The following is a 22609-nucleotide window of genomic DNA, read 5'->3' on the forward strand; positions in this document are numbered from 1 at the left end:
AATGACTCATTTTGAGGAACGTCCTTGCTTTCTGGCCGAGAGGAAACGCTTGAAGATATTTGGAGGGCCTCATAAAGAAATAAAAAAATAGGTTATAAACGCTGCAAGGATTGGCAGTGAATTTATAGGCAAGTTTTTTTTTTAAATCTCGAGACCCAACAACTGGCAACTTTTCATATAAATGTCACCTCGCATCTCCGCCTTAAAGCGGAAAATCGTAGGAAAAATAGTTTCGTTGTAAAATGCAACGGGATGTGGATTGATTCTGGAGTCCTAACCTATACAGAGAGGCAATGTAAAAATTGGGATTATACCATAAAACTTAACTGTAAGAAAAGCAGGCTTCCAATTGTGTGTTAGATGTATGTACAGCACTGCAAGTAGTTCAGTTTAGTTTGCCATTCACAATGCTGACATCAACAACATTATCCACTTACTTACATGACGAGGACAATGGGGGTAGAATCAGAGGTTACCAGTTAAACTAAAGTATCAACGTGCGTGTTCTCTGTAGTAACCCCAGTCTGTTGAGGGTCATCACGAATATCGAAGATTTTTTTTGGTCATTTGTTTCTCGAGATTTTTGTTTTGTAGGTTTATGATTTTTCCAATCTCCGGCAATCGTTCCTTCTAGGTTCACAAGAACTTTAGATATGGGAGTGAGAATGTGATCGGCATTGCCTGGTGATACTTCATTTTTCAGTTACCTGCAGTCTCACTAAAGGCAAGAACAGTGTATTAACTGAGATGTGCTTTGTAGTCACATCGATCATCCCGTCTGAATACGGCTGCGGACTGGAAACAATCACTAATTTAATCAATTACAGGGGTAGTTCTATCTTCAGGCACTGTACTGACAGGATTTTAGTTAATTAATGGTATATAATCCAAAATAAGTGTTTTTATAATCTATTAGATATTGTAATAACAACGATGTGAATTGAAACAAAATCATTAGGTCCGACCGTTTTTATTTCGTTGTATACATATTTTTTTTCTTACACAATAAAGGACTTTTAACCACAAAAGCAACAACACATCAATTCCCCAGTAACAATCAAATCAATAGGTTACAGAGCGGAGCTACGGAATCATTCAGTAACAATCGAGGGGCTCGTCCGTTTGGACATGAAGAGGAGGACAACAGTTCTTCTGGATACTTCTGGATGTAAAACCAACAGTTCATTTTACCAAATTCATTAAAAAACAAGCGTTTGGAATAGCTGAATCTACAGCTTGTCAGGGAGTTCCTTGTATAATCTGGAGCTCGGTGCCTTAGGTTGAACTGTTTCTATGTTGATGTGACTACAAGCGCCAGGGAAATCCTAGGTGTTGGTATGGGAGAGTGTTGTCCTTACTTATTCCCAGCATCGAGTGAGCAGTTACAATACGGCGTAGAACTTCACTCTCACATTTACACACATCGAGACATACTGGAGTTAGTTACAGAGCTACTAATGCTGCCTCTGGGCTGTGGTAATGGTCTGAACATTCCAGGGAAGTCTAGGCTTTCTCTATAAGTCAATTGTTGACAGTTTTGAAGAAATTTGGAGGGGGTCCATTCTCCCCCAAACCTTGCCACTGAGCCCCTGTGTTCAGGCCAGCATCGCAGCCAGGGCCTGCAGGGTTCCTGCAGTTGTGGTACCACCTCCAAAAGGGGTTGCTGATGTACTGCCTGTATAGGACCTCATCCAGCCGGTACGCCCTGCGCTCCTGCTCGGTGTACGGCGAGTACAGCGAGTTCAGGGCGAGGGGCTCCACTGGGAACGGACAGCTCGGGTAAGTCACAGCTAACTTACTTTCCAGCTCCTTTGCACGCCCCCTCCTGCGGCACCTCCGGCGCTGTCTGAAATCTCCTTTGGAGAAATCATCGAGGTTGGAGGGATGTATACTCCAGTAATTGCCTTTGCCATCCTCACATCTCCCTGCTTTAATGAAACACTCATTGAGAGAGAGATTGTGACGAACACTGTTCCTCCAGCCTTGGCCACGACCTTTGTAATAGGGGAAGGTGTCTTCGATGTATTTATAAATGGAGCCCAGGTTGAGTTTCTTGTTGGGGGAAGTTAGAATCGCGTTGGCTATCAGAGCGATGTAAGACATGGCTGGTTTCTGCTCCTGGCCTGGCTTTGCCTTCAGCTCTTCATGTGTGAAGTTCTCAGTTGGATGCAGGTAGCCTCCGTCCTCCGGCTCACTTTCCCAGCTCGGATTGCCTTTCTTCTCGGTCACTTCAGGCTGGGCCATGTAGTGCGCCGAAGAACAGCTCCCAGCCATGTGTCCCTCTTGACTGGCTCTGTCCTGCTGCCCAGGGGCTGCATCTGCAAACGGTCTGAAGAATGATGACTTGCTGCTCACACTCACAGATGTCATCCTGCCCGCTCACTGCTGCTTAACGCCCGTTTCCAAGTTCGTCACTTGTCACCTCCAGAGTGTGTTGGAGTTTGCCTTGAGTTTAGATTGCTGCAAGAAGGCGTGTGAGAACGTAGCCCTTAGGAGCACTAGAGATCACTCAGGAACCGCCCAGTTAGTCCATAACAGGTACAGACAATCGCAAGTCCAATCAGCATCTCGTCCTTCTAAATTTAACCTTTCATTTATCTCTCTCTGTGCCCGCGCCCCAGATCCTTCTAACATCAGTGGTTGTCAAACAGGTAAAGGGCAATGTTTAGCGTTTACTTGCTGTCAATAACACCATTAAGGCTCTGCAGATGGTTCAGAATGTACTAGGGTTAGTTACAGTTTAAACTTGCTCCACTCCCTGTGTACATAGCACCAAATATCTACAGTGCGCCGATTGAGCCAGTTGTAGTTGTTTGAGATTTTGGGCACTTTGTGGGGTCATAAGGCAAATTGTAGTAACACGCATAAGCCAAATACGAAAAGTTGTTCTATGGTAGAGAACAATCGTTAATTTTGGATAGGTCCCGTTGGATTCTACAGCCATGTTAAATAGGTTCTAATTAGTTGTGAAACCACCCATGTGTCCCACGTAATGAGGAAGTAAAATAAGGGGCCAATCTAATGTATTCCCAACATGATGACGTTACTTATTGAGGTATACGGAACACCAAATGTACGGCACTCCACGACAAACCCATTATTACGAGTAAATTCAACAGCTTAGACCAGCATTTTAACAATTGTTTCTATAACATGTACTGCTTCTGACTCAACTGAAACGGTAGAAACAGCTGAAAACAAATGAAAACAAAATTCGTACAAAATTAGATCTGGCAACCCCCCAACCGAGCAAGCAATTAATTACACACCCCCTTTAACCAAACTATCAACATAACCCTTCACATTACAGCTCACAGAAATTGCAGTCCAAAGTGCTCAGATTTCCCTGTAGCGGAGTGTGCTTAGTAAGGGTGGGGATCAATGGTAGGGTATGATGCGCAACATCGGTAAATTAATAGTTTGCATTTATATAGCGCCTTTCATAAGTTTAGGTCGTCCCAAAAGTGCTTTACAGCCAATTTTGGAGTGTGTCTATTGCAACATAGGAAACACAACCCCAGAGAATTTGTTCAGGTGAATTATTTGACGAATAAATATTGGTCAAGACATTAGGAAGAACAGCCTTGCTGTTAAGATAACTCTTAATTCTTCAAACAATACTTGTGTCTTCAGCTTTTAAAATAAGTGGTTACATAGCTACAAAACCAGAAAGGTCACCTTCAAATATCCTTTCTAAGCCAGACTCAATTAATTAATTAAATAGCCCATTTTTGCATCATTAGGAAATAAGTGGGGTGTATTTGTGATGCCAGAGACCAACCAATTCAAATTAATTATTGACACCTTTCAGTAAAATAATATGGTCTCCTATACCTACACAAAGTTCCTTTGAATTGCATATCATTGAAAAAAAACCTAGTTTGGTTATAGTTCCAGCTCTCGTTCCACTATTATTTCATTCCAAAATGATTATTTAATAAACGTTCATCTATCAAGCCATATTATTATAGTTATGTCAATTAACATTAAATTATTTCACCACAACATTTGTCAAGGAAACTAACATGGTATTCATGGCATTTAATCATGGAAAGATGACAGCACAGAAAGAAGAAATTCAGCTCATTCTGTCTGTTTTAGCTGAATACACCAGCTGTCCATTCTAATCCCACATTCTAACGCTTGATCTGTAGCCTTGCAGTTTCAGGTGTAGATCCCGATTTCCTTTGAATGAGTGGAGGGCTTCCACCTCAACCATCAAAACAGGACAGAAGTTCCAGACACCCACCACCCTCTATTTGAACATTTTTTTCTTCTCATTTCCCTTCTAATCCTTCTACCACTCATGATAAATCTGTGCTTCTGGTAATTGACCTCACTGCTAGGGGAAAACAGATCTTCCCTGCCCACTCTAACCAAGCCTTCCAATTTTTTATACACCTCAATTAATTCAACCTTCAGCCTTGCTTTTCTAAGGAAAACAAAAAAACCCGAAGAACAGCAGATGTTGGCCATCAGAAACAACAACTGAAATTGCTGGAAAATCACAACAGGTCTGGCAGCATCTGTGTAGAGAAAGCAGAGTTACTGTTTCAGGTTCAGTGCCCTATCTTTAACTCCTTTAGCCAGAGCTTGACGAGAATGTGTAACTTACTATCATAAAGTGTAGTTAGATTGGTACATTGATACATTTAAAAGGATGAACATTAGGGAAAAAGAAATTGGATGTGTTGATGATGGTGGATGAAGGATGAGAGGGTCATGTTGAGCGTAAACACATGCATGGATTTGTTGTGTTGAATGCATTTATAGCACAGAAAGAGACAAATGTAATATGTTAAACCTTCAGTTAGTTGCACTGTAAACTATATAAACTTCATTCTCAAGAAAGACTCCACAACAAAAGTTGAAAACATCTGTGGTTATGTAAAATACAATGATCAAACTGATCCCTACAGTCTTGTTAATGTGATGTCCATTAGAACCCACATACCTGAAGTACCATTGCATTTGTGGAATCAATAACGTCATATACAGCAGACAACAATTAAATAAATAGGTAAAATGTAAACAGATCATTTTGATGAAAGGTCATCCACCTCAAATGTTAACTGTTTACTTGAGAAAGGATGTACTGGCACTGGAGGGGGTGCAAAGGAGGTTCACTAGGTTGATTCCGGAGTTGAGGGGGTTGGCTTATGAGGAGAGACTGAATAGATTGGGATTATATTCATTGGAATTCAGAAGATTGAGGGGGGATCTTATAGAAACATATAAAATTATGAAGGGAATAGATAAAATGGAAGTGGAGAGGATGTTTCCACTGGCAGGTGAAGCTAGGACAAGAGGGCATAGCCTCAAGATTAGAGGGAGCAGATTTAGGACTGAATTGAGAAGGAACTTCTTCACCCAGAGGGTTGTTAATCTATGGAATTCCTTGCCCAGTGGAGTAGTTGACGCTACTTCAGTAAACGTTTTTAAAGATAAGGTAGATTTTTTTTGAACAATAAAGGAATTAAGGGATACGGTGAGAACGCGGGTAAGTGGATCTGAGTCCACGAAAAGATCAGCCATGATCTTATTGAATGGCGGAGCAGGCTCGAAGGGCCAGACGGCCTACTCCTGCTCCTAGCTCTTATGTTCTTATGTTTGTCTCACCACAAACACTGGAAAGGTATATTTCTTTTTAATACGATGGAGAACAGTTTGGAAAAATGTGAGGTTATGCACTTTGGCCGGAAGAGAAGAGGAGCTTAATATTATTTAACCACAGAAAAACTGCAGAAGGCTACAGAACAGAGGGAGTCCTTGTCCATGAATCACAAAAAGCTAGCATCCAAGTTCAGCGGGTGATAAATGGACTGTTGGCCTTTATTTTGAAAGGGAATGGAGTATTAAAGTAGGGATGTTTTGCTAAAACTATACAAGGCACAAGTCAGACCACAGTTGGAATCCTGTAACAATTTTGGGCCCCTTATATAAGGAAATATATCTTGGTATTGGAGGCAATCCAGACAAGGTTCGCTAGACTGATATCAAGATGAAGAAAAAATGAGTAGGTTGGGTTTCTTAGCATGGGAATTTAGAAGAATGAGAGGTGAACTCATTGAAACATACAAGATTCTTTGAGAACTTGACAGGGTAGATGGGGAAACATCGTTTCCTGTTGTGGGGGAATCTCGAACCATACGGTATAAATGTCCAATAACAGTTTACCTATCTTAGACAGAAATGAAGAGGAAGTTCTTCTCTCAGAGGATAGTGAACTTGTGAAATTCTTGACCTCAGAAGGCTGTCGAGATTGGGTCATTCAAGGCTAAGATAGATTTTTAATCAATAACGGAATCAAGGGCTATAGAGACAAGGCAGGAAAGTGGAGTTGATCATCAGATCAGCCACGATCTCACTGAATGGCAGAGCAGACTCAATCAGCTGAATGGCTGACTTCTGCTCGTATGTCTTAGTCTATTTCAGATTTGCAGCATCCATTGCAGTTTTTTTTTGTCTTAAAGGATGCTCATTGATTATTTTCAAGTATTCAACCTGGAGCTCTAAGCCATGGAAATCCAGTTCCTGAACAATAAACAAGGTCTACCTTCGATGTCTGGTTTCATTTGCTAGTTTGTTCTCTTTGGTTTGGAAAGGACTGTTTTTAGCATTGTACTCACATTGATAAATAAATCACAACAGTGATGTAAATTCAACCCTGTTTTGCATTGGCATAAGTAACCCATCATCTCCACATTCTCATGGTTATTAAAGAGATGGGCAGTAAATGCTTTCCTGACTAGCAAAGCCCACATTCAGCAAGTGAATTTAAAAAAGTATACAACTTGAACTTTGTGCAAATTTATGGAGCCACAGATTTTAACATTTGCGGTTTTCTCATTGATATTGCACGTACCCAAGGACTGAAACCATGGAGTGAAGTCTATGAAATTGCAGTATTATAACAGAAAGCATTAACTCAGCATGGTTGAATACCATAGTCCAGCATGTGGAAAGTAAAGATAAAGAAGTCCCTATGAGATTCTTATTAAAACAGAAATTTGATTTTTTAAAAACCAAAATGATAGCAGTTGGTGATAGCTAGCAGAATAATACTACTCAGTTCAAATGGGATTTTGAAGCATTCAACGTTAATCAATCACTGCAAGTTTAACACAATGCCAATAACAGAGCTGCTGAAACTGGAATCTTAACTAGAAAAGCGCTAAAATTTGTGATCTGGAGAGTTCAAAGCTCTGAGTGAAGGAACAGGGAGATAAAACAATAGGACCAAGCTGATGAAGCAAAGCAGTTGAACAAATGATTATTACATTTACCAAGAATAGGTAAATAGAACAAAATTCACCCAGACTAAAAGTTTAAAAAAAACAATATTCCAGTTATAAATGATATAATCACAAGATTTTAATGCTAAAATCAGTACAAATCAGCAGATACTATCACTCAACAGTGAAAACCCTACTGCATTCTCTCACACAGAACTGGATTTGTGTGTGTACTCGAATGAAATTTAAACATTAGCCACAACCTTAATTCCAGAATTTTATACAGGCAGAAGGTTTGATAGATGTTGGAGACGTAATTCTCCTTACAAAAATTGCTTTGCAAATTCAAAATCCAATACGACGGTCATTACCAGCATTCACACTGGATTAATGTTTAAAGATAATTCCTATAAAATGTGACAGCTGATGTACAGATGAGGCTGTTGGACAGGAAACATAAAAATATAACAAATGTCAACAGGATACATACAGTGACATCAATGCAGAAGTCTTTCTTAGAAAAATAAAATAGAACAGCAATGATCTGGGTATCCATCACAGTTGCTCAAAATTGGCAACGTAGGAACTGCAACTTAAACTACAGCATCAAAATGCAGTTTAGCATACAAACTCCAGCCTACAGCAAATGAGTCAACAGTAAAGTTTAGCTTCAGTCTTTGGAGGTACTTGGGGGAAATAACTGCAGAAAACAAGAATTTTCAGAAAGATGCAGGAAAAGTCATAGAAAAGTTCTCCAGTGGGTAGGGGCGGCATGGTGGCTCGGTGTTTAGCACCACTACCTCACAGCCTCAGGGACCTGGGTTTGATTCTACCCTCGGGTGACTGCCTGTGTGGAGTTTGCACGTTCTCCCCGTGTCTGCATAATTTTCCTCCCACAGTCCAAAGATGTGCAGGCTATGTGGATTGGCTATGCTAAATTGCCTGAAGTGTTCAAGGATGCATAGATCAGGTGGATTATAGGGGGATGGGGCTGGGTAGGATGATCTGAGAATCAACGTGGGTTTGTTGGGCTGAAGGGCCTGTTTCCACACTGTAGGGTTTCTATTATTTCTATGGTACTACCCAACTCAAATGTTGTTGCAAGCGTTAAACCCAACTCCAAAATATTGAGGCCTGAAGGGTTCTTGCAGTAACCTGTTTCATTAAAGAACTTCTCTCTATCCCAAGGTCATGCATGATTGTGCCATCCTTTCAAAAGCCCCTACTTCATCCTTCTTCTCAAGGCCCATCTCAATGTTTTACATACCTTTCAAACGTTCAAGAGTTAACACCAACCTTTATCTAATTACAATCCTATAAAAAAGTACCTTTGGGTATTTATGCTAACAGTGCTATATAAATGTAATTTATTGTTTGCAGATGCAAATAAATGACTATTTAAGATTATGATGCAGCTCATATCATTCTAAAACTTGAAAGGGGCAGCATCTTGGTTCAGACTAAATTATAGATTACCTTTGGACTAGTTAAGTATGGGCACTGACAATTTCTGACATGCATTTCTTAAGTTAATTTAGGACACCGGCAGGCATTTCTGCAGCTACAAGTGAGACACCAGGATGGTGCATAGCCTCCCTGGTGCCAGGGCAAGGACAATTCAGAATGGTTGCAGCAAATTCTCAAAGGGGAGTGTGAGTAGCCAGAGGTCATTATCTATCTATGTCATTAGTACCAAGGAGTACAAAGAGATGAGGTCCGGCAGAGTGAATACAGGGAGTTAGGCAGGAGGTTTAAAAAGCAGGACCTCAAGGGTATTAATCTCTGGATTACTCCCAGTGCCACATGGTAGTGTGAATAGGAATAGGAGGATAGGGCAGATGAATGTGTGGCTGAGGAGCTGGTGCAGGGGGCAGGGATTCAGATTTTTGAATCTTTGGGATCTCTTCTGGGACAGAGGTGACCATACAAGAGAGATAGGTTGCACCTTTACTGGAGGGGACCAATATCCTGGTAGGCAGATTTGACAGAACTACTCAGAAGAGCTTAGTCTGGCAGGGGTGTGAGACCCAAAACAGTAGTGAGACAAAAGAGAATGTTGAAGCTAGTGGAGAAGTTAAAGACAGAAAGTTAAATAGACCAGCCAGGCACGAGCACAGCAGGGAATGAGGGAAGACTGAAGAATTAAACTGAATTTATTTCAATGCAAGAGGCCTGACAGGTAAAGCAGATGAACGCAAGGCATGGAACTGGCATATCATAGCTATTGCAGAAACATGGCTGAGGGAGGATAGGACTGGCAGCTCAATATTCTGGGGTACAGATACTATAGAGAGGAGAGAAGGGGAGAAACAGGAGGGGGAGTGGCATCTTTGATTAGGAAAAACATCAAGGCAGTAGTGGATATTCCTGTAGGATCGTTCAGTGAAGCTATAGAATTGGATCTGAGAAATAAGGGTGCCCATTAGTCAGCAGGAAATTGAGGAGCAAATATATGGAGCATTCTCAAACATGTGTAAGGATATTAAGGTTGTAATAGTAGGAGATTTTAACTTTCCAAACATTGACTGGGACTGCTGTAGTGTTAAGGGCTTGGATGGGGAAGAATTTGTTAAATGTGTTCAAGAGCACTTTCTCAATCAATGTGTAGATGGCCCTACTACAGAAGAGGCAAAACTCAACCTCCCCTTAGAAATAAGGCAGGGCAAGTGACTGAGGTGTTAGCAAGGGAGCACTTTGGGACCGGTGACCATAATTATATTAGTTTTAAAATAGTTATTCAAAAAGATAAGTCTGGTCCACAAGTTAAAGTTCTAAATTAGGACAAGGGCAATTTTGATCGGAGGAGGCAGGAACTTTCAAAAGTTATTTGGGGGAGACTGTTCACAAGCAAAAGGACATCTGGCAAGTGAGACGTTTTCAAAAGTGAGATAATGAGATGGAAAAAATGTTCCTGTTAGCATAAAGGGTAAGGCTGGCAGGTGTAAGGAACACTGGATGACGAGAGATAGTGAGGCTCTGGTTAAGAAAAAGGAGGCATATGTCAGGTGCAGACAGTGAATTCCTTGGGGAGTATGGAGGAGTAGGAGTACACTTGAGGGCAATCAACATGAGATAGCTTCGGCAGATAAGGTAAAGAAGATTCCAATCCAAAGTGATTCCACAAGTACAATAAGGGCAAAAGAGTAACAAGGGAGAGAATAGGGACCTTCAACACGGTCATCTATGTGTGGAACCACAGGATATGGGTGAGATCCTAAAGGAATATTTCCTGTCAGTATTTACTGTGGAGAAAGACATGGAGGCCAGGAAATTTGGGAAAATAATTTGTGATGTCTTGAAAAGACTGCACATTACAGGAAGTTCTGCAGATTTTAAAACGCATAAATGTTGAAAATCTCTGGGATCTGATCAAGCACATCCCATGACATTGTGGGAAGCTAGCGAAGAGAGCCACAAGGGAGGTGCTGAAAGGCTGAAGGGTAGCTAATGTTGTGCCACTATTTAAGAAAGGCTGCAAAGAAAAGCCAGGGATCTACAGGCTGGTGACCCTGATGTCAGTGGAGGGCAAGTTGTTCTGAGACAGGATCTACATGCATTTAGAAAGACAAAGGACCGATTAGGGATAATCAGCATGGCTTTGTGCATGGGAAGTTTTTTTTGAAGAGGTCACCAAGAAGATAGTTGAAGGCAGAGCGTTAGACATTGTCTATATGGAATTTAGCACAGCCTTCGACAAGGGTTCTGCATAGTAGGTAGGTTATTAATGTTAGATCATATGGGATCCAGGGAGAGCTAGCCAAAATCGGCTCAACAGTAGGAGTCAGAGATCAGTGCTGCAAGGACTGATGCTGAGTCTACTGTTGTCCATCATTTATATAAATGATTTGGATGAGATTATAGGGGGCATAGTTAATAGATTTGTGGACAACACCAAAATTGGTGGTATAGTGGACAGTGATGAAGGTTATCTAAGAGTACAACGGGATCTTTAGCAACTTGGTCAATGGGCTGAAGAATAGCAGATGGAGTTTAATTTAGATAAATATGAGGTGTTGTGTTTTGGTAAAACAAACAAGGGCAGGACTTACACAGTTAATAGTAGGGCCCTGAGGAGTGCTGTAAAACAGAGAGACCTATGGGTTTTTGGTAAATAGTTCCTTAAAAGTGGTGTCACAAGTAGACAGGGTGAAGGTGGTGTTTGGCACGCTTGCCTCCATCGGTCAGAGTACAGAGTACAAGAGTTGGGATGTCATGTTACAGTTGTAGAAGACATTGGTAAGGACACGTTTGGAGTATTGCACACAAATCTGGTCACCCTGCTATAGGAAGGATGTTATTAATCTGAAAAGGGTGCAAAAAAGATTTACAAGAATGTTACCAAGGCTGAAAGGTTTGAGTTATAACGAGAGGTTAGGACTTGTTTTTCCCTGGAGTGTCAGATTCTGAGGGGTGACCTTATAGTGGTTCATAAAATCGAGGGGCACAGATGAAGTGAATAGCCAAAGTCTTTTTCCAGGGCAGAGGAATCCTAGAGAGCATAGGTTTAAGGTGAGAATGGAAAGATTTAAAAAGAGACCTTGGGCAACATTTTCACGCAGAGGGTGCTGCATATATGAAATGAGCTCTAGAAGTGGATGACACTGGACAATTACAACATTTAAAAGACATTTGGATAGATACATGGATAGGAAAGGTTGAGACGGATGGTCCAAACACAGGCAAATTGGACTAGTTCAACTGAGGAAATCAGGTCAGCATATACATGTCTGGCTGAAGGGCCTGTTACCATACTAAATGACTCTAACCTATTACTTATCAATGTCAACTTCTTCTTCCTCATCTTCGTACCCCAAAGAAATTTCTATGATCACTGCCTTAATCCACGGATATTATAAAATCGGTCTCCAGATAGTAATCAAGGTGTTTTTCCTGATGGATTATAAGAGCTTTAGATATTAAAACCTAAACATTATTAAAACTGTAGGGGCTTAGAGATTAAGGTTTGGTGTGAATTAAATTGAGTTTAGAAGGCTGAAGCAGGATGTGATCAAGGTGCTCAAAATGTTAAAAGGATAACAAAAAAAAATGCAGAGAAACTTGCCAATGACGGTAGAAACAATGAGTGATGGGACATCTTAAAATTAGAACTAGACCATTTAAGAGCAAAACGAGGACCACCTTTTCCACACAGGTACTAGAAATCCGATAATCTCTTCTTCAAAATGGCTACAGGATAACTGGAGATGGAGCTATGGCAGCTAAATGAGCTGAGGTATGAACCAGCAGTGATCTAATTGAATCATGCAGCAGACTCAAAAGCCCACTTGTTTCTATGATTACAGATATCAAAAAAATTAGCAAAAGCATTTAAATCAGTCATAGAGTTAGAATAAAGTTTTGGCAAAGATCTGTAGCTAAGGTTGTGAATGAGGTTGTTGACTTGCTTACTTAGCTGGCTCATTTTTGTTCAAACGTTTCGTCGCCATGCTAGGTGACATCATCAGTGGAGCCTCTGATGAAGCGATGTTATTCTACTCTGCTTGGAATTTATACTGTCTGGTCTGTTATGGTGAGTACTGTCATTCCCTGTTTTGATCTGTATGGGTTTGTATATGAGGTCCAATTCTAACCCATACAGATCAAAACAGGAAATGACAGTACTCACCAAAACGGACCAGACAGTATAAATTCCAAGCAGAGTAGAATAACATCGCTTCATCAGAGGCTCCACTGATGATGTCACCTAGCATGGCGACAAAATGTCTGAACAAAAACAAGCCAGAGTTAGAATCAGAGTCGTACAGCATGGAAAGAGACAGTTCAGTCCAACCAGTCCACGCTGAACATAATGCCAAACTAAACTAGCCTTACCTGTCTGCTCCTGGCCCATATCCCTTCAAACCTTTCCTATTCCAAATGTCTTTTAGACATTGTAATCGTACTCACGTCCACCACTTCCTCAGAAGTTCATTTCACACGCGAACCACCGTGTAAAAAAATTGCCCCTCGTCTTTTTTTAAAATCTCTCTCCTCTCACCTTCAAAATGTGCCCCCTTGTCTTGAAATCCTCAGAATAATCTGTTATAAAGAAGCTGCAAACTTAACAATGTGACTGCTGCCTAGATTTTATAGGAATGCCAAGAAATGTTGCACAGCTAGAACCAAATACAGTAGTTTCAGCTACTGAAACACTGTCAAGCTATGATTGCCTTTTTTTTTTAATAAGGAAATTGCTGCAAGGTAAATGATACACTACAATATATTGTACATATTTCTTTTATTCAGTAGTTGTCAAAAAGAACAAACTGGTATATATTGAATAGAGTAGCACAATTGGAATTATGAAATATAAATATCAAATTTAGAGCAGACTTAATTAACCTTGAACTCTTACAACATCTTTCGACAATCTGAAGTCATGTTTTCTGATTCCATGTTATGCAATTAAACTATCTATAATTACTTTCTTAAATTGAGGTTATTACCAACTAATCCTAGAAAAGTGTAAAAAAAATGTTTTCTAAATTCTCTCACAGGCTGCACTTGAATATGATCTAGCATTTCTAGTAATGGCTTCTGTATATTCATATACAAATAATCAGTTGAGACCTTAAAAGCAAAGTATTCTTTACAATTAGAGCAATGGATGTTTTCAAACTAATTTATGGTGGTATTACAATAATCAATCATGACTAAGAATTAAAAAAAAATGCTTTTATTTTCAAATCATGAGAGAATACAATTTAAAACTGGTCGTTCACTGACCAGAGTCCCAGCAGATCCGGATTCAAATTTTGGATAAGTTTAATATCCAAAAACGCTAAAAATACTATAAACAAAAACAGAAGTTGCTGGAAAAGCTCAACAGGTCTGTCAGCACCTGTGCAGAGAAATCAGAGTAATGACCCTTCACTGGCCCGGAAACATTAACTCTGATTTCTCTTCACAGATGCTGCCAGATCTGTTGAGCTTTTCCAGCAACTTCTGTTTTTTGTTTGATTTACAGCATCCACAGTTCTTTTGTTTTTTTACTAAAAATACCATGTTAACATTCACATATCCAACAGTTACAGAATTTTCTTATGGGTGTACGAAATACTTTTACTGATCCATTCATTCATGGAGAAAAACAATTTTGTTTTGATGATATTGAAGTATACATTTTCACAGTTATGAATTACCAGTTTGCTTTGATTGTTACAAAAACATTTGTGCTTTAATCCATTGTCCACAGAAACCTGTTGGTTGAGATAAAATATCAGCTTTTGTTTTTTTTTCCAGAAAACAATCAGTGCATGGAAAATAAAACCATAGTTATAAACTGTAGTAACCTCCTAGAACTTGATTTTCTCAAATCAATTAAAACACAATGACTAATATGCGATGATCAATAATTTTGATGCTACATAATATAGGTTATGCAAGATGTAGGAAACCATAGCAGTTTTCCCAAGTCTGATATAGATTTACTTTAGGTAAAGAAAAGCGCTCACTTTTACAAAACTATCTTTCCTAGTCTTTAGGGGTGTATTTTAGCATTGTTATTTAAACTATTGTAAATTAGGAGTAACACCTGTGCAATGGATGCTACAGAACTTGATGCATGATGGTTTTAATAAAGATGTAATAATTGATAAGCTGGTCAGGGAAAAGTATGACAAATTTCCGTGTAAATTATTTGTTACAGAGAGACAACAACTTTCAATTCCGAGAACTGAATGTACCTCTCAGAAGAACTTATGAATTAGATTTAAGTCCAGACAAGAAGTTATTTCGATTTTACAGAACTAGTTCAGGTAGTTTAGGCAATCAAAACATCCTGCATATAGCCCAGATGATTTCTCAACACTTTTCATACGGATCTGTTACAATTATCATGATTGCATTTAGTATCAAGGAAAGAAAAACAGGTTTTCTGTGTTACTTTATATACATGCACACAGTGAATTCATAGCAGTAAACACTCAAATTTACAACTGACATTTTTGTACAATTCCAAAATAATATTTGAATGTTAATCTTATTTTGGCATGGCATGTGTACATTCACAGCTTTCTCCTTACTTTTCTTCAACGTTTCTCAAAACATTACATTAGAATTCTTTGGCTCTGTAGCAATGAAACGCATAAGTCACATCACATAACATCACTGCACTTATGACAGCAAGTACTGTAACAGAATAAAAACCTACTGCAACATTACTTACTGCATACTCTTTCTCTACGGACAGAACAAAAACTAGTTTAAGGTGCCATAATAAGAACGTTCAAAAACTTCTGAATTCAAGTAAGACTAAGTTTTTAAACAGGTGAAGTGGATAACTAGCAATGAAGAGAAGCATTTCAATACATTGCAAATGAAATTAGTGAATGGCCTAAAATAATAATTACTTAATAAAGTTATACAATAAAAGGTAATGAAGGAGAACACAAACTTGACAGTTCTTTCAGACAATCTGCTGCATTTTCTGCAGATGGAAACATTTGTATATCAGTGCAAGCATCCACAAGACCAAAAATTACAGTGACTTACATGATTACATAATGCAATCACTTCTCTAAAAAAAAAGAAAACTACGATCTACTAAAAATATGCCACCATTAATTGGTTTAACTACATCATATGTGAATCAATATTCCTTCTGATAGCTTTTTTTCCAGATTAAACACCAGGTCTTACGTACATATTAGCAACCACTTGCTAAGTACAATACAAATACTTAAGTCACAGTTAGAAACTTCATGCCTGAAAGAACAGGAATGCAGTCAAAAGCAAAAGTAAAGTTATCTAATATTAAAATTAAGACCGTGAGCAACACTTCTGCCTTTAGAGAAAGATTTTACCAAATAGAGATATTAATGCAAGTCACAAAACAACTGTAACATATTAAGATGGCAATATTTCACTTGTTTTCCTTTGCGAATTAGTCATCTGATTTTAAAAAAAAAAGTTAAAATTCTTTTAGAATTCACCATTTTGGTAGTTAGAGTCCAACTCTCTAATCTCACATACAAACAAATTCTTAGCTGTCCACACAAAGTGCTTGTTGTGAATCACTATGGTTTTGCACGACCACCTTCAAAAGCATGATGTTCCTCATGAGCTGCAAAAAGATGTGGACAGCATTAATTCCATTTCTTAATGCTGACTTCATTAAGATATATAATAAAGTAAAAATAAAATGTTAGACACGCAAGCAATACAATCTTACATTTCAGGAAGTTCAACCTTCACCTATAAACAGCTTATGATGTTAAGCCAGAATGTCTGAACAGTTGGGTATTGTGCAAAATACCTTTCTGAAGATTGCAACATTGGAATCACAATGCAAGAAAGAACAATGAAATAGAAATAGTAAAGGCCAGAACTGACAAAGGGGTGAGAATAAACTCAGTTTCATGATTCTGGGCGAAAAGAAACCAAGAAGTGCGCTACATTTGTGCGAAGCCTCAAACACTGTAGTCTTATTCTGAATGTTGTTGAGTGACTGAGCTGTGAAACAAACTAAGTGGCTAAAAAAAACAACTGGATTGCTCTGGCTACTGTTCCTCTTGTATTCTAGTATTTTTATGGTCGTAATGTGCTGGGTTGACAATCAAATGCAATACAGATCACAGCCATCTGTCAATAAACGAGGTTACAGAGCAAGTCACAACCTGTTTAAATGTATAGTCCCAGTGTGGGTAATTGCCCGTATCTTGACAATAGTTTATATTTAGCTTTTGCAGTGCTTCTTAATAGCAAGGCTACTTGAAGGTGGAGTCATTTTGCATTTGGTCTTGAATGTAGATCTTATACTCGGTCTCTACTGGGAGGGGTCCCTTAAACCTAGATGAAGCTATAAGTCCCTCTACTTTGGTTGATACTGGTTAATGATCATATCAAGTGGAAGCTCTGTCTAAAATAGTTCTGTGGCCAGCACTGGAAGAAAACAACATAATTTTCAAGTTGGCAATAAACTTTGATTGCTAATGACACAGTGTAAAAGCATTTACTAGAAAATCCTTTAAAGAAAGGTTTCTTAATTGGCAGCTTGATACTTCCATTGACAAGTAAAATGGGCTGATTTAACAATCATCTTCTTGATCATACTTGTGCTATGAGTCAACCTGGATCAATACTTCAAACTGTTACAATCATTTCTGGATAGTATCTGTGGTCGATAAAGGCCAAATTTGGTTAAAGTCTGAATTGATAAGCTGATCAATGAGAGCCATAGGAACAGGGGTGGAGGACAACTGGGTTCATACAATATTGTCTACGACTATGAATTCTTGTGGACTGTGGATAGATGGGCATGCTTTGGGAATTGTTTCAGAAATGTTTCATGCTCTCTCTGGATTCCCTCCCTCTCGTTAGGGTAGAGGAACTGAACAAAACCTGAATATTTTCTTGGTTGAAAAATAGTCAAGTTTCAGCATTCTTACAGCCAGAATCACTTTCAGCAAATGATTGGTTGAGTTCCTGTATGAGTTTAGAACAGGCAGTGTGCTTACAAAATAGTTTGGCAATGAAAGTGTGCAACTCCATACAACTTGGAAAGCTGCCGGTTAGCATTGGCCTGTTATGTGGGGAGACGGGAAACAATTCAGCTGAAATAGGCCTCAGTGAGTTGTCCTTCAAAATGGCACTGCTGAGACAAAAAGAAGCTTCAGAATTTGCCTAGAAAACCCAAAACTTCAAAGTAACATCTTCTCTGGGAGGTCTGTAACTGCAAGAAGTTAGCTCAAACACAATTACTCCTTAATTTCTACTGTAGCAGACAAACATATTTAGTCAATGATCAGAGAAAAAGAAACACCGTCTCAAACAAAGTTTTATTTTGCAACTCAGTGGAGGAACATCAATTAAACTTTAGGACTCAAATTTCTTAAAGTGTGGATCAACAGCAACATTATTTATTTATTGATAGGCAAATAGAGTGATTTGAGGAGACATAATGAGATTTGCTCACAATTTAGCATCGGGTTTCATTTGATATATTGAACACCACAATTACCATCACCCACCACAATACACTTCTTTCTTAGATTTATTTACAGGAAATGGGATCCTAATGAACTTCATCTGTAAGCATGTTGCCTGCCCGAATGATCCATATTTCTTTACAAACAACTCAAATAATTCAGGAATATTAAAAATTGCATCAAACTGTAGAATATGGAATGCATTGTTGCTTAGTTTAGTTTTATTCTGTTCTTGGTATATGGTTGACCGGAAATGTAGCATTTATTATTCATTTTTAGTTGCCCTGAAAGCATCAAGTATAATTCACACAGAGACACATAGGCTAGAACAAATACAGGTGACAAAAACTCAGTGCAGGAAATACTCAACCAGTCATATGGCATTTGTAGAAACTGAAACATAGTTAACAGGCTGAATTTTACCAAATATGACCGAAGTGTTAACTTTGAGGAATTTCATGGAGTTCGTGGAGAAACCTTCCAGTCAATTCTCTCTCATAATTCTCCATTGCTCACCTCAAAATTCATGCACAAGATGCCCTATGGCACACTCTCGTGCAATCGTGCTCACCTGTGGTGGAAGTACTCATTGCTGCTGGTACCTTCTGGGATTCACACCAGAGGTGCCATATTTAAAACCTAGCTGTAGACCAATGCAAACACTGCCAGCAGGAATATACCTTCACAATACATTTCGGGAAACAAAAGAAAAGCTTCTAAGGGCACCTAGCTGGCATAAGGTGACACTTTATTGAAAACAGAACATCACATTCATAAAAACATGTCCTCTTTTATCATCACCTGTTTAACTGACTGTCATATGAAACAAAGCTAGAGGCTACCCATCGTTAGCACCATGTTAAAACTCTGTTTGAATGAGTGTTGCTCTTTTCCTAATGCCTGGCATAGCATAACATCTTATCATTATTCAAAGTGGGAACATTACATGTTGGAAATCTTTCCGACAGTTGTTAATGTTCACTTTCCCTTTTGATCAATAACTGTTAAAAAACAAACAAAAAAGCTGCATTTGCTTCTGGAAGCGAGCAGGGGCTGCTTGCCTTTTGAACAGCAGTAAATTTATAGCCAGTCAATGATGACTCCACCCAAACCAAATCTACTGGAACTCTACGTCAATCATGTCCTGTCTGGTTTGTTGCACCCAATGCTGTACCACACTATGACGGTGATGAATCTCCTGCTCAAATGTTTTCATCTTCGTCCTCAGAAGGCAGGTGCTGCTCTCCCAGTTTTTCAGCATTCATCACATCGCTTCTTTACCTGCTCTCGTCGTACAGGGACAGCACACAAGGATTATGACTCACTGTCTGGAGTGAACTGTCAGGCCCCTTCAGACAAATCTAACCATTGGAGTCTCAGTTTCAGTTTCAGTTTCAGGAGGTTTGCTGTCTGTTCCATCATGGCCCTTGTGGAAAAATGGGCTGCATGTATCCATATTTAGCCTTAGTCAAAGGCTTGTGTAATGGAGTCATCAATCATGGTTGTGGAGGATAGCCCTTGTGTTCCAGAAACCATTCTTGAATGGCATCCAGCATTTGAAAAGAAGCAGGAACTTGAGAGTCATCATGAGTTTTGGCATCATGGCAGTTTCCAAAGTGCCTGGAGCAGACCTCTAGAATGTGGTATTGATGATGACAGATAACTTGGTATAAATATATCTAGATATTGTTGAGACCATCATTGCTTTTTCTTATTGTTGGTTTGGGAGTGAGAGCAGAACTTGAGAATTGAATTTTGAATGGCAGCTTATTTAAAACAAAAACACACAAACTGAGGTTTGTGTATGGGAACTGGCCTGCAAAAAATAACAAGTAAATTATTCTTGGAAAAACACTGCAGACGTTTTGGCACTAGGATGTATTACACTCCAGGCTGTTCAGCTGGATGGATGTTCAATTAGTCAATCAAGGGAAGGCCAGTTGAAAAAGAGAAGCTATTGATTGAACTGGTTTTGACTTTTTTTGGGCAGAAGGTAGCGTGCTCAGAAGCTGCTGGACTGGGCAGCTGCATTTGAGTTTTTCTCTTACCTAGTTTTATATTTAGTTAAAGAATTGTGGAATGTTCTGAGAACATAATCCCAGTTTAAGAAATAAGTGAATATTCCTGACAGCCTGTGTACATTGGGCAGTGACTTCAGAATTCAAGCAAGACACAATCCCATATGCCCGTAATACAATGCATCATTCAAAAAGTCCATAAAGGCCTGGTAGTCATTGTTGAAATGGCTATCAAATTGGCAAATTATTATTCCGTTATTTTTAAAAAAAAAAAATTATTCCTTAACTGTGTCTCTGATCCATACAACGGACTGGGCGTTACAGTCAAAGAAGATTGGATTTAAATCACAGGCAATATATCAGCTTACCTTGTCATTTAGCACTGCTCTGCTAAAATTACAGTGTTAATAATAAACTACTAATTTTTGTTTAAGCTACAAACTTGGTGTCAGAGATTGGTTATTCAAAGTTTAGATTAGGGACAACTGGACAATTTTGAGGGCCATTGACTATTTTCATTTCACTATGTTGCGAATCCAGTTATAGCAAAGTTCATTCAGTTTGGCTTGCTGGGTTGTAACAACGTATATATAATGCCCTGCACAAGGGAAGTGCTACCTACTGTCTGGGATGCAGTACTACCCTCGCCAATGTGGAGAAATAAGATGAAGGCCTACAACTTAGCTATGCCAGCCAACCTGAGGTGCCATCAATCCCTACTTTGCAGCCACTATGTGGGTGACCATCAATGACACTCACCTATGCTCCACAATAACATATGCCCTCCAATTTGGCACAATTTGTATTGTTAACAGCCATGAAACGTTTGTGGCTTGAGGTTTAAGAAATCCCACACAGGTGCCCAGTGGATCTTTAAAAATTTAGCACAGCCTTTACCTTGATGGCTATTGGGATAGCATGGCTACCCACCCCTTCAGGCTGCAAGTTTTGTTCCAACAGACAACAGCTTTGCGACTGTGTCATAGAACATTTTCAGTTCATGATGGCAACGTGTCTTGCTCTTGCGGAGAAAATAGCATGGAAGATGGTGGACTCCAGGCTTCCTGCACCTCTTCAGGATCCTCAGGGGATCTGCTGCGACGACTTCATGTGCAGGCTGAGCAGTAGCCACAGGTGGTTGCTGCTGGTCCTGGGCTTGTTGGACCATCAGTTCCTCCTCAATTTCTCTATATTTTTATCATACCATAGCCACAGCCATGACTGAAATCGCTGCAGCAGGGATTGTCAACATGGCAATATCAGAAACAAAACAGGTCCTTAGTAATGTGAGCAATCAGCAGTTTAATGACAGCTTAGCATTGTCCTTGTATCAATGGGTCATGGAATATCTGCAAATAGACGTCTGACATAGAGAACATTATACTGATGCACACACATAAACCATGCCATGCAAATACGTCAGGAGACTTTCTTGTGTGGTACAACTACTGAAACCCAAGAAAAGCAGCGTTGCTTACGAGCATTTGGTAAATACTTAATTTCCATGAAATCAGCTCCCCACCCTTGTGCAGCCTATGAAACATTGGACTGTCTTGGGAATTTTGGCTGCAGTTGACACTTGTAAGGTTGCCTGCGATTACTTCTGCTTCACAGAAGACCACAATCAATTTGTAAGGGCCAATCACATGTAAAGACTGCTCATGACAAGCATTTCTAGTCAACATATTTGGTTATTGCATGCATTTCACATGCAGAATTCAAAGATCTTAAAAACTTTACTGTGTAAGTGAATCGTTAATTGCCACTTGAAAAGCCTCACATCACTCACAAGTGGAGCCAGTGTTCCCAAATAGAAAAACAAACTTGCTCTGTTCACTTTCATGCTCCACGCATTCCCAGCCAAACATCCCCATCAGTTCTGAGCTTCTACACAATCCCACCCAAATCTTTCACTTAAATCTTTATCTCCCTATACTTCCCCTGACGCCCGGGACTACAGCTTAGGCATGCCATGCCAACCATCGTGATGCACTGCCAACCCTTTGCAGGCAGGATGGTGGTGACAGTCAGTGATACCTGCTCTACAATGACCTATGTCCTCAATGTACTGTTACCTACTGTTGAATTACCCCCTTCCCCCAATCCCTTCTTTTACAAGTATTGTTCCTTCTGCAGCCCAACATATTGCTTCAATCCTCACATTTGACTTGCTCAGTTACTGTCCCACAGAAGTGGCTCCTGATAACCATCTCTTGACTTCCAGATTCCCAAGATTGACTGGCTGAGCCAAGTGACCAAGTTGGACTGACTGAAACAACAATATTTAGATAAATGATGGCATCCCTGATTGATCTATACACAGCTCCTAATTGGCTCACCATTAATCCTCAGAGTGGTTGCCCTAGACCTGCAGGACTGGCTGTGGATTACACCTTGGACGGTAATCAGATGAAACTGCTGACCATGT

General features: G+C 39.5%; 2 protein-coding genes across 2 annotated transcripts in view; both read right to left on the reverse strand.

The window, feature by feature from the left end:
- Positions 1–968: 968 nt before the first annotated feature.
- On the reverse strand, positions 969–3045 carry LOC125485142 (forkhead box protein E3-like). Its single transcript, XM_048606570.1, has one exon. The coding sequence runs from the start codon at positions 2368–2370 to the stop codon at positions 1522–1524; it is 849 nt and encodes a 282-aa protein (XP_048462527.1). The 5' UTR covers positions 2371–3045; the 3' UTR covers positions 969–1521.
- A 10850-nt stretch (positions 3046–13895) lies between these two features.
- Positions 13896–22609, reverse strand: part of eif4e3 (eukaryotic translation initiation factor 4E family member 3) — a 64745-nt gene continuing 56031 nt past the window's right edge. Inside the window, exon 7 of the mRNA XM_020529611.2 lies at positions 13896–16299. Coding sequence (XP_020385200.2) covers positions 16253–16299 — 47 coding nt within the window. The 3' untranslated portion in view covers positions 13896–16252. The remainder of the gene's footprint in view (positions 16300–22609) is intronic.

The sequence above is a fragment of the Rhincodon typus genome, chromosome 16 (assembly GCF_021869965.1).
Source record: "Rhincodon typus isolate 14 chromosome 16, sRhiTyp1.1, whole genome shotgun sequence".
Classification (NCBI taxonomy): Eukaryota; Metazoa; Chordata; class Chondrichthyes; order Orectolobiformes; family Rhincodontidae; genus Rhincodon; species Rhincodon typus.

What these genes read in the sequence shown, in the direction of transcription:
- LOC125485142 (XM_048606570.1), bottom strand. Translation starts at nt 2,370, where the DNA reads ATGACATCTGTGAGTGTGAGCAGCAAGTCATCATTCTTCAGACCGTTT.